The sequence below is a fragment of the Caretta caretta genome, chromosome 6, assembly GCF_965140235.1.
Source record: "Caretta caretta isolate rCarCar2 chromosome 6, rCarCar1.hap1, whole genome shotgun sequence".
Classification (NCBI taxonomy): Eukaryota; Metazoa; Chordata; order Testudines; family Cheloniidae; genus Caretta; species Caretta caretta.
Genome location: NC_134211.1, coordinates 33,225,435 through 33,240,569, shown reverse-complemented (window position 1 = coordinate 33,240,569; position 15,135 = coordinate 33,225,435). Strand labels below are relative to the sequence as shown.

At 42.2% G+C, this 15,135-nt stretch overlaps 1 protein-coding gene across 2 annotated transcripts in view; it reads right to left on the bottom strand.

Annotated features, from left to right (window-relative positions):
* Window positions 1–1,531: 1,531 nt before the first annotated feature.
* Window positions 1,532–15,135, bottom strand: part of SWAP70 (switching B cell complex subunit SWAP70) — a 55,217-nt gene continuing 41,613 nt past the window's right edge. For both annotated transcript variants that reach the window (XM_048852756.2, XM_048852755.2), the window contains exons 8-12: window positions 12,820–12,927; window positions 10,587–10,753; window positions 9,391–9,589; window positions 6,212–6,308; window positions 1,532–4,290 (exon numbers count right to left, since the gene is read on the bottom strand). In XM_048852756.2, the coding sequence (XP_048708713.1) occupies window positions 4,181–4,290; window positions 6,212–6,308; window positions 9,391–9,589; window positions 10,587–10,753; window positions 12,820–12,927 (681 nt within the window). In that variant the 3' untranslated portion in view covers window positions 1,532–4,180. The remainder of the gene's footprint in view (window positions 4,291–6,211; window positions 6,309–9,390; window positions 9,590–10,586; window positions 10,754–12,819; window positions 12,928–15,135) is intronic.

Here is a 15,135-nt window from a genome sequence, read left to right as displayed (position 1 = left end):
GGGTTTAGAGATGCTCCTGGGAGATGCACAAAAAGATGGTGGCGACAATGCAATCTGTAGGAGGGGGAAGGTGACTTGGAAGGGAGGAGTCTATAAAAGATGGGAGCAGAATTGAGAAGGAGAGAACACCAGAAGAAATAAGAGAAGGGGCCACCTTCTTCTGACTAAATTCACACTGGACAGATTAAATGTGTGACCTAAATGCAAAGCAGAAGTCCCTTGGCACTGTGTTTTATTTACAGCAGCCAAGAAGCTGGCCCAAGTTTTCTTTTAGACCTATTCCTCATTAGGAATAAAACGACCCGCCACCAGGCACAGTGATGCTGAGAACTGTTCTGTACAGTAACACCTTTCCTACTCGACATCTACACTAGGGTTTTTCCTCCCCAAAGGAGGAAGGACATTTCCCACTGTTGCTACCACTGGTTAGCTCCCATTGGCAGTGTCAACAGTGCATGTGGCCGGTGGCATTTAAAACTGCTTCGAAAACATGGTGGTAAAAATTGCTCATGGCAGGAGGAGCCTCATCCACACTAGAGCCCCCATTACTGCTATTGGTGGTGGAGCTGCATTGGTGTTAGCAAAAAAAAAAGAAAAAAATTGTGCCAAGTCCATCTGAAGTAGACTCCTTACAAGGAAAATGACTTAAGACATCCACCCCATTTTTTGAAACAGGTATTAGCCTCCATGGGGCTGTACTAGCAGCCAAACTGTTTCCAACCCTAGTAAACGCTCTCCAGAGGGGGAGTGGAGTTCTTAAGAAAAAAGGCCCAAGTCAGGGAACCTGTGCTACACACCGATAGCACCGACCCTATTATAAAACATTTTCTCACTAACCAAGTTTCAATCGTAATGTTGAAAAGACCTCTGGGATATGTTGGTCCTGCCTGTACTTAGACCAAGAAGCATGGCACTGGAGTGACAGGCAGACTGCTTTGAGGTTACAGTCCCTATGCAATACCTTGCAGCCCCCAAGCATCCTTTAAGTGCCGATTGCACTGAATATTTGTAACACCAATCTTCAGCTCCCCCCGGAGCTCAACTACTTGACAGAATTTTTTTTGCTCAGGGTGGCAGAGAAGCCACAAGAAATGTAGCTGCACTGGTCCACGTAGCCTGAACTCCTTGCCAAATTGCTGCACCTTGTGTTTGGCAGTTAATCTCAAGGCCCTATTCCTAGCAACACTGCTGGGCATAATGGGAGAATTGTTCCTGGAAGCAGAGAATACTGGTACAACCACTACCATAAAGAGCACTTTGTGCAGAGTAGTGTTGACAAATTAAACCACTGCAAAGACAAGGGCTACAACAAATTTCATACAAGGTCCCTAAAATTGTTTTGGTGCTTATAGCCTGATCCAAAGCCCAAAGGATCCTGAGCTCTGAGTGTGGACAGTCTCTGAACGTGGTCACTAGCTTGAATGACTAAATTGTTTTTTCCATGTGGTTATTTGCTCAGTACAATAAATGTGCTGTTGCACACAGACCATTTCTCATTCCAAGAAGCCAAAGAAAAGTGTACAAGTTCATCTCAAAGTGTAAATAACTTTTTTTAATTATTTTATTAAAAAGCCAATTCTAAAGAACAGTAAAAAAGTCTGCATCATTTGGTATTTCCTTAAAATATTTTGAACAAGTTTAAAAAAAAAAAAAAGACAGCAGAAAATGAATTAGCCCAATACACCTTCATGCCAAAAAAAAAAGGGTAGGGAGATGATTGTAAGTTACACTTTTCCAGCTCTTCCTTTACCAGTTTAAAAATGTATAGCTATGATAGTATTAGCACATTCTTATGTAAACAATTATAGTCCAAATAGTAGCTTAGCAACAAACTAAAAGAAATATTAGTTTACTGTACAGTAATTACAAATATGAAATTCTAGGATGTGCTAGCACTCAAATCTGTATCTCCATTTATTGAAACAATGAGTTCAATTAATTAGTATAAAAATATAACCACCCATAAACACCGGGGGATCTGAAATCAGACACTTCTGAGTCTCCAGCAAATAAAAACAGATGAGTTCCAGTTCTGAAGGATGGTTTTGTTCAACATTGTACAGTTTCTACTTGTTATTTTACTGAATCACTTAGTAATACTGTTCTGTACACAAATATATGGTTATCAATCTAAAACATTCATTTTCATATTTAACTATGCAATAATTTAACATTTAGTTGCACTAAAAATTAGAAGTTGAGAACTGTACATTTCATAGCGGTGCAAATCAAAAGTTGATTGGCAGACCCTACGCATGGGTAGCTGCTATTCAGTGTGGGGCATAGTGCGCATTTGGGGAAAGATTTCTCAGGAATTGACTGACGTCTGTGGGGGAATGTCTACAAAGCAAAATCATGTAGTATATTACTTTGAAACAAATGGCTTTCCCCACTGCAAGACCCATCCTGTGCTAGAGTTCTTTGAATGTTTTTAGTATAATGGGATAGATTCATAGCGATCAGTGACAAAGGTTTTTGTTTTGTTATTTAAAGGTAATAATACTAGGTGAGGGTGGCATTGGAATGCTGGGTTAATTAAGTTTTCATCCCAATTATAGGATTAAAAGAACAAAAAATCAAATTAATTTTTTCTCTTCCTTGATTGGTGGAACCTGGTTCATAAACAGTTTTTAGCATCTCACCTGTTTCATAATAGTTCTTGAGGCTACACTTCAAGCTGGGGCTGTTGTTGCCAGCTCAGAGCGCTACTCTCCCCGTGTACTAAAAACAGAATGTGGCTGCAGCAGTGTGAGGGACTAGCTGCCCTGAGTGCAGGCATGTTAGTCCTAACAGGTAGACAGGTGGAAGTATGTCTCCTCCAGCTGGAGACTGTACCTGCCATACAGATTTTAAGGCTTAAAGGGACTACTCTGATCAGGTAGGCTGACTTCTAGTATAATGCAGGCCAAAGAACCTCATCCACTAATTTCTGAATCAAGCCCATGATTTGTTTGAAGAATAGAATGTCTTTAAATCATGAGTGGAGGTCTTTTAAAAAGACTTTAACCAAAGTACACGAACTGAAGACATAAGCTTTAGGACAGCTGGGGCGGCAGCTGCTTTTCCACACAGAGATTGCACTACGGCCATGATCCCGGAGTGCTGCTTTTCCCAATTGTGTTAGACCAGTGCTTCTCAAAATGTGATTTATGAAGTACACAGTGGTGGTCCACAGAGAGCTGTCAGGTCATACAGTGCTGACTCAGATGCATCAGTGCAAAGAGAACCCAGCCTAGGGGTCACTGTATAGTAACAGAGCCACAAAGAGGAAATTAAGGGTATGTCTCCACTGCAATATAAGCTCAGGGTTAGAAGAAATTTAGTTATCAAGCCTTGGGCTCGAGTGCATACTAGAAATTGTTGAAACCTGGGTTCCACCATGGATACTTCATGATCCAAGGCACAGTCCAACTACCCAGACCCCAGACTTCCTAACATGTGCTTGCTTTAGCCCTTTGTTCATGGTGCAGTGTGGGAATACTTGACTGGCTCAAGGAATATTTTTGCCAGATTCCTCAAGCATAAGTCCAGTGGGACTGCATCTACACTGTAAAGCAATAGGGTTTGAAGGCTGGGTCCCAGCTTGACTCAAGTTGGGACCCTGGGGTAGCATGATTTGTGTGTAGAGGGTTAGGCTCGAGTCTGAGCCAATTGCAGTGTAGACATGTCCTACGTGTCCAGTGGAGGAGATGAAATGAAGGGCAAAAGGAGACTATGATTGGCAGTGGGAAGAGAAGTGGGGTTGCTCTCAGAATATGGGTCCCACTTGTTTTAAATGATACTGCCTGTATAAAGACATAGGTAAGCAGTTCCCTCACTTTAGAAACACTAGAAATAACAGTACTTAACCTATCAAATGCAGTCACAGTGTTATGTCATAAAATTTTTAGCAAGTATTCTATTAACAAAATTATTATTTAAATAAAAATCTGCAACTGAGAGATTGGATAATGTTTTCCATATAAATAAAGCAGTTTCTGGAAGCTAAGTGTTGGAGGGAAAATTGCAGACATGGCAGCTCCTGTATACAGTTATGATAAAAGATCCCTTTGTAGATAGCATTTGCAGAATGTGTTGCTTTGAACATACTCAATCATTACAAGCAGTAAGCCATATTTGAAGTATGAAATGGCATGATCAAATATTTTATTGCTGTTCAGTGAGATTTCAGCTGCCTTCATTACTCAGAAGTGGCCTTTTTCCCCTTCCAGCTCTTTTCTCTTTGCTCAAGTTCAGCTTGAGTGAAGGCTGCTGGTCCCCAGTTAGTAATTAAGTGAGGATTCTTAGACCCTGAAAGACATTATAATATTTGATATAAAATAGACATTTTTCCATAGGTGAAATTACTGTTTGCTACATCAGGCTAAATGGAGCACAGCTAGAGTCAGTACAACAAGCCGTGCGGTAACGAACATCTGTTGGCTAGAGGAAGGTAACCAGTTTTTAAAAATCCATGGTTACCTTCTATATGCACTTCTTGCACAAGTTCATAATCCCATTCCATTCACCAAGTTCCTTTTTTCACAATACCTGGCATGACTTAACACAATTTACGTGTCTACTACTATAAGAAGTGCATCTGTATATGTGTCCGAAACCCACAACCACTGACTTCTGTCACCTTTGCCAAGATTTTCTCCCTTCCTTTAGGACACCAGCCATCTCTTTGTAATTGTCCATGCCTGTGGCACAATTGACCAATCTCTTAGTATAATCTCTTTTGGGGGCAGGGACAATCTTTTTGTTCTGTATCTGTATAACGCCTAGCACAGAAGAGTTCTGGACCATGACTAGGGCTCCTAGGCAGTTGGGTAACAGAAATAATACTATGAGTAACAGAGGCTTTTTCCCTAGACTTATGGCTGATCTACAGCACCCCTTCCCTGTGTCTGTAGAAACCTTGGGCCAAACCCTTAGCCCCACCAAGGATTCTCAGCAGCACTAAGGCATTGCAAAACTACCTTAAGCTGCCTCCTGTCAATGGGAAATCTCCATGTGGCACAGAACAGATGTAGCTATCAGGAATGTCCCCAAGAGAAAGGGGACCTGGTTGGGTAGCCTCCATGTTCCAGCAGTCCCCAGCTAATAGAGAAGTGCTGGGGTTGCTCCAGGGCCCAGGATTGAGATGCCACTTTTTTCTAGCCCTTGCACATGCACTGAATACACGCTCATTGGACTAGAGGTCTTAGACTGTCTTGGCTGAGCTTGTTAATGTAAACAAGGAAGTGGTTTATTCCATGTTTTTGCTATTTATTTCCTGTATTACCCACCCTAAATAACAAAACTAACTTGAGCTAGCCCTAGAAGTAACTTTTTCACACACATATATTGTAAACAGATTTTTAGGATTTTAAGAATGTGAACAAGTTTGAAAAGGCTCAACCTAAAAAAGCTCCCTAAGCATTATTTTTGTTTGTTTGTTTAATACATCACTGAGGATAGCGAAGTCTTAAGAGTTACCATAGTACTGAATGTCTAGCCTCTTAGCAAAATTAACAAGCCCTGGGCATTGTGCTTCCCCTCTCCTGGCTGACTGTTCAGGAGGTAGAAAAGCACTAAGACCCTTATTCTTTGAGTAGCTCAGGGCCCAATCCTGCTCCAACCAATGGCGTAGCTTTTGCTGGAGCAGGAATCTGATCAACTGAAATTTTGTTTTCACAAGAAAGGAGCTGGCAGGGAGATCAGATGGCTCTAAGGCTGTCAATGCTGACAGTACCCTTCTAATACTTCATATTGACACTGTTTACTTGGCTCCGCAGCAAAGAAATGGAGGATGAAATTTTGTTTTCACAAGAAAGGAGCTGGCAGGGAGATCAGATGGCTCTAAGGCTGTCAATGCTGACAGTACCCTTCTAATACTTCATATTGACACTGTTTACTTGGCTCCGCAGCAAAGAAATGGAGGATAACGTGAAACTGTGGTATAATCTTTGTTCTCAAAATCATTTAAAGATTTTGCACAATCCACTCCAATTTCTCAATGCACTATATGTTGAGTCAGAAAAACCACAGCCCCCAGATTCTGCAGGGTCCCTCTTTATTCAATGTGCTTATTTTAAAATGTGGTATTTGCAGGTGGCAGTGATACCTGATGAGCTAAAGGGAAAGGCTGCCCTGGATAAGTCAGGCAGGAGCTCCGAGTCCTTTCTTGGACACATCATAAAGGCACAATGAGCTCTGTTAATTTGTATTTTCTGTACTGATTACGCACCTGGTTCTATTAATCGAATTAATCCTTCATGATGAGCTACTTTATCTTTCCAGCTCTTGGTCTTGTTAGCTGCCAGTTCCAACTTCTTTTTGACTCCCTGAAACAAGATGCAGCACATTTAAAAATATTAAAAGGCTCTGGCCTATTCCAGATACAACACACAAAATATACAGGAAGATGAAACTCTCTTTCAAACCTCCCCTTTCAGAGACTGATTAACTCCCACAAAAGCCAGTTAAAACATCCTTTGTCGTCAGTTCAACTAGGACCACTCACTTTTTGAGAACAATTCTTTACCAGTCAACTCAATTAGTCTCAAGTCAGAGTCTTTAATGATCTCTCTCTTCCTAGCTAAAGCTAATAAACAGTACTCCATCCTCATCCTCCTTGACCTGTCAGCTGCCTTTGACACAGTCAACCAGGCTCATCTTGAAATTTTGTCCTCCTTTGGCTTCCATGACCCTGTCTTGCTTCTCCTCCCACCTCACTAATTGCTCTTTCAATTTGTCCTTTGCTTCTGGGGATCCTCCTCATCCTCTCCACAGGGCGTTGTCCTTGGTCTCCTTCTCTTCTCCCCTTACACCTTATCTCCGAGTAATCCAATCTGCAAACAAATTCAACTACCATCTCTGCGCCACAACTCACAGATCTGCCTCACTGCTCCAGACCTGTCTCCTCTCCAAACTGACGTCTCAGCCTCTCTCCCCCACATCTCCTCATGGATGTCGAGCTTGAGCTGATGACTGAATATGTTTAAAACACAGAGCTCTTAATATTCCCCCTCCCCAACCAAGAGCTCCTTGCCACCTCTTTTCTCTATCACTTTGGAGACAACAGCACCACCCTGCATGCCCACAGCCTGGACGTTATCTTCAATTCACACCTCTGTCTAGGTCTTCACATCTGGGCTATGTCTAAATCTTGCCGATTATTTTTTCTGCTTAACATTGCTCTATTATGCCCTTTCCTATCCATCCATGCCACCACCTCATGTCTTGATTACTACCACATCCTTCTCTCTTGCCTGGACAAATGCAATCTTGCCCCACTCATATCCATTCAGAATGTTGCAGCAAAGATAATTTCCTAGCCTGTTATTCTGCCCACATCACCCTTCTCTTTGTGTACCTCCAGTGGCTCCCTGTTATCTATCGCACCAAACATAATCTGCTTGTCTTCACTTTCCAAGCCCTTCACAGCCTATCCCCAATTTGCTATCGAGCTGTCAGCACCGGCCTCTGGTCAGCACATGATGCCAGCCAGCCTCCACTGCCTACATGCTGAATTTCAAACAAGCATCTTTGTACTTTCACCCACGCTACTCCTCACGCTGGAGAGGAGCTCCACATAAACACGTGCAAAGCCATCTTGTTATCCACCTTTGCATAATGCCTACAAAGAAACTTGACAATATGCCAAGACCACCGCTTAGCATGCTGACCACGTATACCTCGTTATGTCCTTGTACTCCCCCATATGTCTGTGTCTCCATTTATAATCCTTACATCTTATCCTTAGAGGGTAAGCTTTTTGGGGGGTGGAGGGGGGGTGTGGACCATTTTTTTGTTGTTTGTACAGTGTGCACATCACAGTGAGGTCCTGGTTCATGACTAAAGCTCATAGGGATTACAGTGAAGTACATAACAAAATATTTTAGTCTAGCTTATAATGCTGTCAATTGGGGGAACAGAGTTTAGAAAGATATTCTGCACTAGCAGAGGTAGGGCTGAAGTGACACTTGCAGGGCGAACAATTTCCACGGAGCAAGAGGTTTCTGTTTGTGGGCTAAGACCATTACTGAATGGCCATGCCCCTGAGAGTCCATCGTACGCTAATCAGTAACTTCATAGAGTGACACTCTGTGAGGAGAGTGTTCGTCTTGGGCACATGCAAGGCAGCTCAAGCATCCTGGAACGTTTGTCAGGGTATTGGGGAAACATGAACAAATTGAGAGCACCAGAATGAATGGGTGAAATGGAAGCCTAAAGACCTAGCCTTCCTTCCTCTAATCTCAGCTGGCCTTTTGAATCAATGCCAGACAATTCGTAGAGGCCCAATTTGTAAAGGAAAGGTCAGACTATGTAATCAGAAATCTGAATATTTAAAGAAACCTTGTTAAATATTTAAAATATTTGCACTAACTTTAAAAAAAGTAACAAGTAGCTTAAAGTTTAGAGTTGTTAGATTTAAATCTGGTTTTGGCAGGCTGCTAGTTGGAGTAGGAATGTGGTTTTGTTTATGGATGTACATACCTGTGCATGTGTAATCAAAGATGGCTCAAGTGTTATCAGAAAATCAAGCAACTCCCAAGGCAATGTCACACTTAGCCCTAATTATGTAAGTCTAAGAGATCCTTGGAAATTATCTGTTCAAGATATTGCACTTCTTAATTTCACTTTCCTCTCGTGAGGGGGTGCACCCATTATTTCACTCAACTTCAACCCCCCAGAACAATTCGATGTTCTGTAACATTCCCAGACACAACTGGGTATGGCTGAGGTACAATCACAATAAGGGGATCAGAACCACTTCGTCTTTGCCTCTGAATGTCCCGGCTTGCATGGTTTAATGTTAATGTGTTCCTTGCAACGCCATCAAGAAAGCAAGTTGGCCTGAGAATCAAGCCATTGTGTGTCACCCAACTATGCACAGAAAGGCCAGTTCTAGGGGTGAGAGGACAATCCAGTCCCTGTAATCATTACTTGTCATCCTCTGACTGCCGACGGGGCTCTCGATTAGTGCTAGCTGTGCTGGTGGTTCGTGCAATATCGACACTTATCCTGGGGAACTGGACTGAAGCTCTCGCATGAGAGGCAGGATGGTCCTTGTTAGCCTGGGAGTCAGGAGACATGGGTTCAATTCCCTGCTCTGTGTGACATTGGGCCTCAGTTCCCCATCCATACAATGGGAATAAAAGCAGTTCCCTTTTTCACAGAGAGGATAAATACATCAAAGATTATGAAGTCTGAGTTGTGAAGTGACAGGGCCATAACATGCACCACAGAGGCCACTGAAAAAGCTGGAGATAACTTTTTGTCTTGGGCTGGATTCAGATGCATACACATGAATTAAAAAGGCACAATATCCCCTTACCAACCCCTGAATTTGTTTTAATGTGGCTCCCATTGAGCACCCGGCACTAGGCAGGTTAGGAACACAGGCGGCATAAAGTAATTTACCTCATACTGTTCCAGTGCCCGCTTCCTTTCTAGTTCAAGCTGCTCCAATTGTTGCATAGCAACTTGAAGGGCGCGGTCCTTTATGACCCTCTGGGCCTCTAACTCTTGCTTCTCTGCCTCCGTCATCAGAATGGCCTGCTGCTGCTGCAAGTGCCATTTTTCCAGGTCAGCTCTCTTTGCTGACTCTTCCTCCAGTAACCTAGAGAGGAGATTGTGAGGACTACAGCACTGTATTTGAAAACGACGTCTAATCCATTGTCTAGCACATATGTGCTAACAAGCAAGGCGATCAAGCACATTACTTTCTGATGATTAACTTGGAAAGCACGGGAAAGGGAGGAGTTTTTACAAACATTAGAACCCATACCAGTCACTCAAGAGCACAAACAACGCAATCACAAAAAATGCTGTTCAGGGAGTTATTTCAGCCTACAGCGTAACTACCCAACACTAAGAAACCACACGAAAAACGGGGAACATAAAGTTGTCACTAGCAGGGAGGATTGAAACCCACAGTAGAAAATGAAAGTGCAGCCATTTTCCATTATCAGTATGAAATTAATTTGGGATAAAATACAAGTTGATATGAAAATTGGATAATTATTGCTTTGTGAAAACATGTAATAGTAAAATAGTACACATGCAGGGCTCCATTTTCAGAAGTGACTTCACATTGTTGGTGCCAAAGTGGACACACACGAAAAGGGGCCTGATTGTCTGAAAGTGCAGAGCACCACACCTGAAAGTCAGGCCTCTTTACAGCGCCATGTTGGGAACCCAAAAACTGAGACAGCCAAAAGCATTAGTCACGTTTGAATGTTTAGGCCTTAAAGACAAGTGTCCAATACTCGAACATCCAGATCTGTTCTATACCCCCAATGTATCTACTACATTCAGCTTTGATATCTTAATAAATATCACAACAATTATTAATCACTACTATGTATTTGTAAGTTCCTCGCGCTTATAGTATCTGAGAGAGCCCAGTGGATAGCAGCACCTCAATCCCTCACCTCACCCCTAAGCCTCCTCTCGGATATCCTAGAATCAGAGAAATGCAGGGCTGGAAGGGATCTCAGGAGGTCATCAAGTCCAGGCCCCTGCACTGAGGCAGGACAAAGTAAACCTAGACCATGCCTGTCAGGAATGGTTTTATCGATTTACTTCCACTGCTACCATAAGACTAAAAACCACACCTGGCTTGAAGTTTCCTTACGGTCTCTTCATCTTGACGTGCCTGTTTCTCATCCTCCAAGGCTTCCTGTAGCTCTTTATACATTTCTTCGAGTTCACATACTCTCTGCAAATACTGTTTAAGTTCAGACGATTTCTGAGCAACCTGCTCTTCCATTTGCTGTCTTACCTGACAACATAAAGTGAAGACACACCTTAGCTCAGCATCCCCATGACAGTAGTGGGCTTTTCTTTGCCCAGGATGGAGCCCTCAAGGATCTTCCATTTTCAGAGAAAGAACCTTTTCACTACACTTGCCAAGTTTCCCACCTCAAGCAGGATTCTCACATGCAGCTCACTTCCCCAGCTCCTCTACTTGTACTCTTCCCAGGACGCTTACCTTCTCTACCCTCTGTGCTGTCCACACAGCAGGATGTCGTAGTTACACTTAGGCCTGGTCTACACCCAGAGTTGTAGCTTCATAACTAACGGTGTGGTTTCATATTGGCTTAGTTAAATAGCTACAACTTTGTGGGGATGCTCTTAGAGTGGTTTAAGCCTGGCTCAGGTCAGGCAAGTTATAGGCACAAGCTAAACGACTGGAACCAGTATTATACAGACAAAAGAGTCCACATACAATTTTAAACTAGTTCAACAGCAGTGTATAGACAACCCCTTAGTAAATTTCACACTGTGAAGTCCAGAGTGGTAGGCAGTGAAGAGTGGTGCAGGGGCAGTTGTGGGTATGGGAGTGCATGTGGGGCTGGAAAAGCAGAGAAATCAAAGGAGCAGAGAGAAAGCCACAGCAAAGGGTGTTGGCTATGCAGAGAAAGCAGAAGAACTATGGAAATCAAGGAAAGAGACAAAGACGACAACTGCCTGCCACTCCTCCAGCCATGCCAGACTAATGGGAATGCTCCACACCCCCTCTCCTTCAGATCTCTCAATCCCTCTTTTAACACATGGCCAGAGCACGGAACCAAGCACAATTGACAGAACTGCTGCACAGCTGTTCCTCTGCTGGGCTCCCCATTCTCACCATGTGTCATGCAGAGCTGGAAGCTATGGTCATTGGACAGTCTGGGAAGAAGAAAGTACCAGTTGTAGAAGGCTGTCTCACCCCTTTAGCAAGGTGAAAGGCTGAGGGAAGAGAGCAATGAAGGTAAAGCAGGAGACAAACATCTAAGTTTCCCTCCAGTCACTGTTTGAAACTTAGCTACTATGTCTTACTCTTGGCACCAAGCCATGACCCTGAACCTCATTGTTGAAGACCAGGTAGGACATGCTTCAATGCTCATTACAGTCATTCCTTAACCAGCTAAGGGGGCTTGCTTTTGACTACCATAAAGGCATTTCCTCTCCTGCAGCTATTAAGCATGCTGCTTCCACAACTATCTCAAGCCTCTGTTGCTCCAGCAAACAAGATCATTTTCCAGAACGGAGCCCACCCCCTCCCACGTGCACGGCCATCCCATCACTGGATTAGCACAATAGCTTTATGCCCCAAGACTTTATGCAAAGAAGCATCTGAGTGACAATCAACACTTGTCCTTTATTTTCAGTGGATAACTTTAGTAATATAACCTTTTATTCAAGACAAAGCCCCTGATGAAAAATTATGATAAAATTCATCCTGGGATCTGATTTACTAACTGCGAGCCAGCATTACAAGGCTGTGATGTAAGACATGTTGCTTCTAAAGTTTAATAGGTAGATATGTGCTATGTAATAATTAGGGCTTTAGGGATAGCAGATGTATTTTAAGGAAAGCAGCATGGAATTAGGAAAGCTGGGTTCTGTATTAACTTTGCCACTGACTCATTTTTGTGACCTTTAACAAGGAACCTCTGTCAGCCATGGGTTCCTCATCTAAACTTTTGAGAGCTACAGCTAAAACTACAATATAAGTGCTAAGCACTATTATCTTTATAATCTATGCACACACAAAGCTCTTAAAATTCTATTTTAATAAAATTATTTAGAATTAAGAATAGAATTGACTGTTTAAAGCACAAAGAAACACACTTTTCACTCAACTACTACAATTCATGTTGTCCCAGAATTGTACAAACATCATCAATCTGTAGATGATTATTCAAAATGAATGCACCGCAAATCAGGATACAGTATATCTACTCTGGTATGCCACCATTTAAAACATGTTTGGAATCCATTCAGCAAAAGCCTATGATTGTTATGGTGGAAACACAGCTCACTGAGGAAATTCAAAATGTTTTTGACTATCCCAACACTCACCATTTTCTCTCTCGCTAGCTCCAGACTGAATCGGTCTTGCAGTTCCATTTGAGTCTGAAGACGTTTCTTCTCTTCTACTGCAGCTCGAGCAGCTGCTTCTTCCAGTTGCTGTACAAAGAAAAACACCATGTAAAAGAGTGTAAGAGACAGTTATCTCACACCTGCATGGATTACATGCTAACCACAGGCTGACCAGAAGTGGTTCACTGACCTTCAGTCAGTCTGTTTACCTGGTACCATCCATGAAACCTCCTCCCATCCAATCTCACGTACGAGATGGAAACAACGTTCTCAGCTCCCATTCATACAAATGGGCATCTCACTCAAAAAACTGTGGGTGGCACTACAGTTAGTCGGGAATTTTTTCAAATTAATTTTTTTGTAAATGCCAGTTCATCAGCACAAAAACTGTTTGCACGAAAAGGTGAGTTTTCAGAATTGTCCAAATGCCTCGTTTCAAAACAAAAAAGTTGTTTTTCACTTCAAAATGGCTTCCTGTTTTTAAATTTAATTTATAGTTTAAAAAAATTTAGATAAAAACTGAAATGAATTATTTCTATTAACCCAATCCAAAAATGTTGCCAGTTTTTGGTTCATAAAAATTTACGATTTTTTGGTCCTAAAATGAATTCTTGAAAATTCTCACCAGGTGGGAAACCCGTTTCCTACCTAGCTCTGGGCAAACCTATGCAGATTCCTGCAATAGCGACTGCACGTATGGGGACTGAACAATAGCCAGCAGTGAGTGAGTGGACAACAGGAGTACAACACGCTTCTTGTGATTTTACAGATATTACAGGGGTGTCTGTTTTATAATCAATTTTCCAATAATTAACAACTGACTGAGAAGCAGAGAGTTATCTTTGGGCCCATATGCATTCCCCAAAATACCACCCTGATCTAAAATTCTACATAATTGAATGAATTTGCCCTGCAATTTGACCTGTGGGACCAAAAGTCAGTGACAACAGAGCAAATGAGAGGGAAAATCCAAAAATCTAGATTTCAGAGTTGAGTGAATGATGAGGTCACGAGGTTGGCAGGACAGTTCCTCCTGGCTGCTGCTAATACCCAGGCACAGAGGAAGAGGACAGGAGGTCACAGGCTTTGTGCAGGGTGGGAAGCCTCGGACTCACCCCTCTGCACACTTGGCTGCAGTGGATGCTTTGAGGGAGGAGCTCTAAGGGCCTGAGGATTTCCACACAGCACCTGACAAAGCCAAAGTTGTCTCAGAGGATAAGAAAATGATTTTTTTCTATGAGATAATTAAACATAATGGAGTATAGCAGCAAAAAAATGAAAATGATCTATGCAATTTGACTGTGTCCCATTAACATCCACATGATTACCCACAAGGTTATATCATACAGGGTTGATAAGAATGGAGCCAATAACCATCACTTGAAATTATAAAGGAAAAGATAATAGTGAGACATGGTCAGAGCAAAGGACAGAGACAAAAGACACTAGAATCGAGTGCCAAGTCTGACCCTAGCACCCTCTACAGCCTTTGGCAAGTCTCTTCACCTCTCTGCATCTCTGTTCCACAAATGTGGATGATAATCTCTGATCTCGTCACAAGGTTTGTGCATGGATTAGTATTTGTAAAATGCTCGGACAGTGCTGTACAAGCAATAGTCAGGAATTTCACACCACTTCTTTTAAAAGCAAAAATAATTCCTTCAAATGAGCTAATACACACATTACCCCTCTTTTGGAAACCCATCTGTATCTTGAGATACTAACATCTTATCAAAGAAAGAATATTTTATTGACATTTTAGGCTGGGATACTCAAATGTGCCGAAGGGGATTAGGGCCCCATCACCTTTCAGTGGGAGATGGACACCTACCTCTTCTACTGTCTTTTGAAAATCCCAAATTTGAACTCTACTTCCTCTTTCTCCCCCGCAGCTTCACTAACTCAACACTTGCTCTGTTAAAGCTGCCAAGACACGCATTTTAAATAGCTTTCATTTCTTTGCAAGCCAGCAACAAACACAAGTAACTGACAAAAACGATCAGGCTGACCAGCACTGAAGCAATAAGAGGGAAAAAAAGAATAACTTTGGTATTAAATAGTACAAGAGAAGTTTGGTGTTAGGTTTAGTTCCCAAATGTAGGTGTTTTACAACAGTGTCTTTGAAAGTGTTCTGGAGGAATGGGAGCAACATCTTAAAAACATCCAAATCTGATATGCTAATTTAAGGGCACTTTACGTGTTCACTCCACCCCCCACCCCCTTTTTAAGATAAATGAACACAAAGGAGCACCAATATGAATGTAGGGGCCAAATACAAATCAGATTTATAAAAAC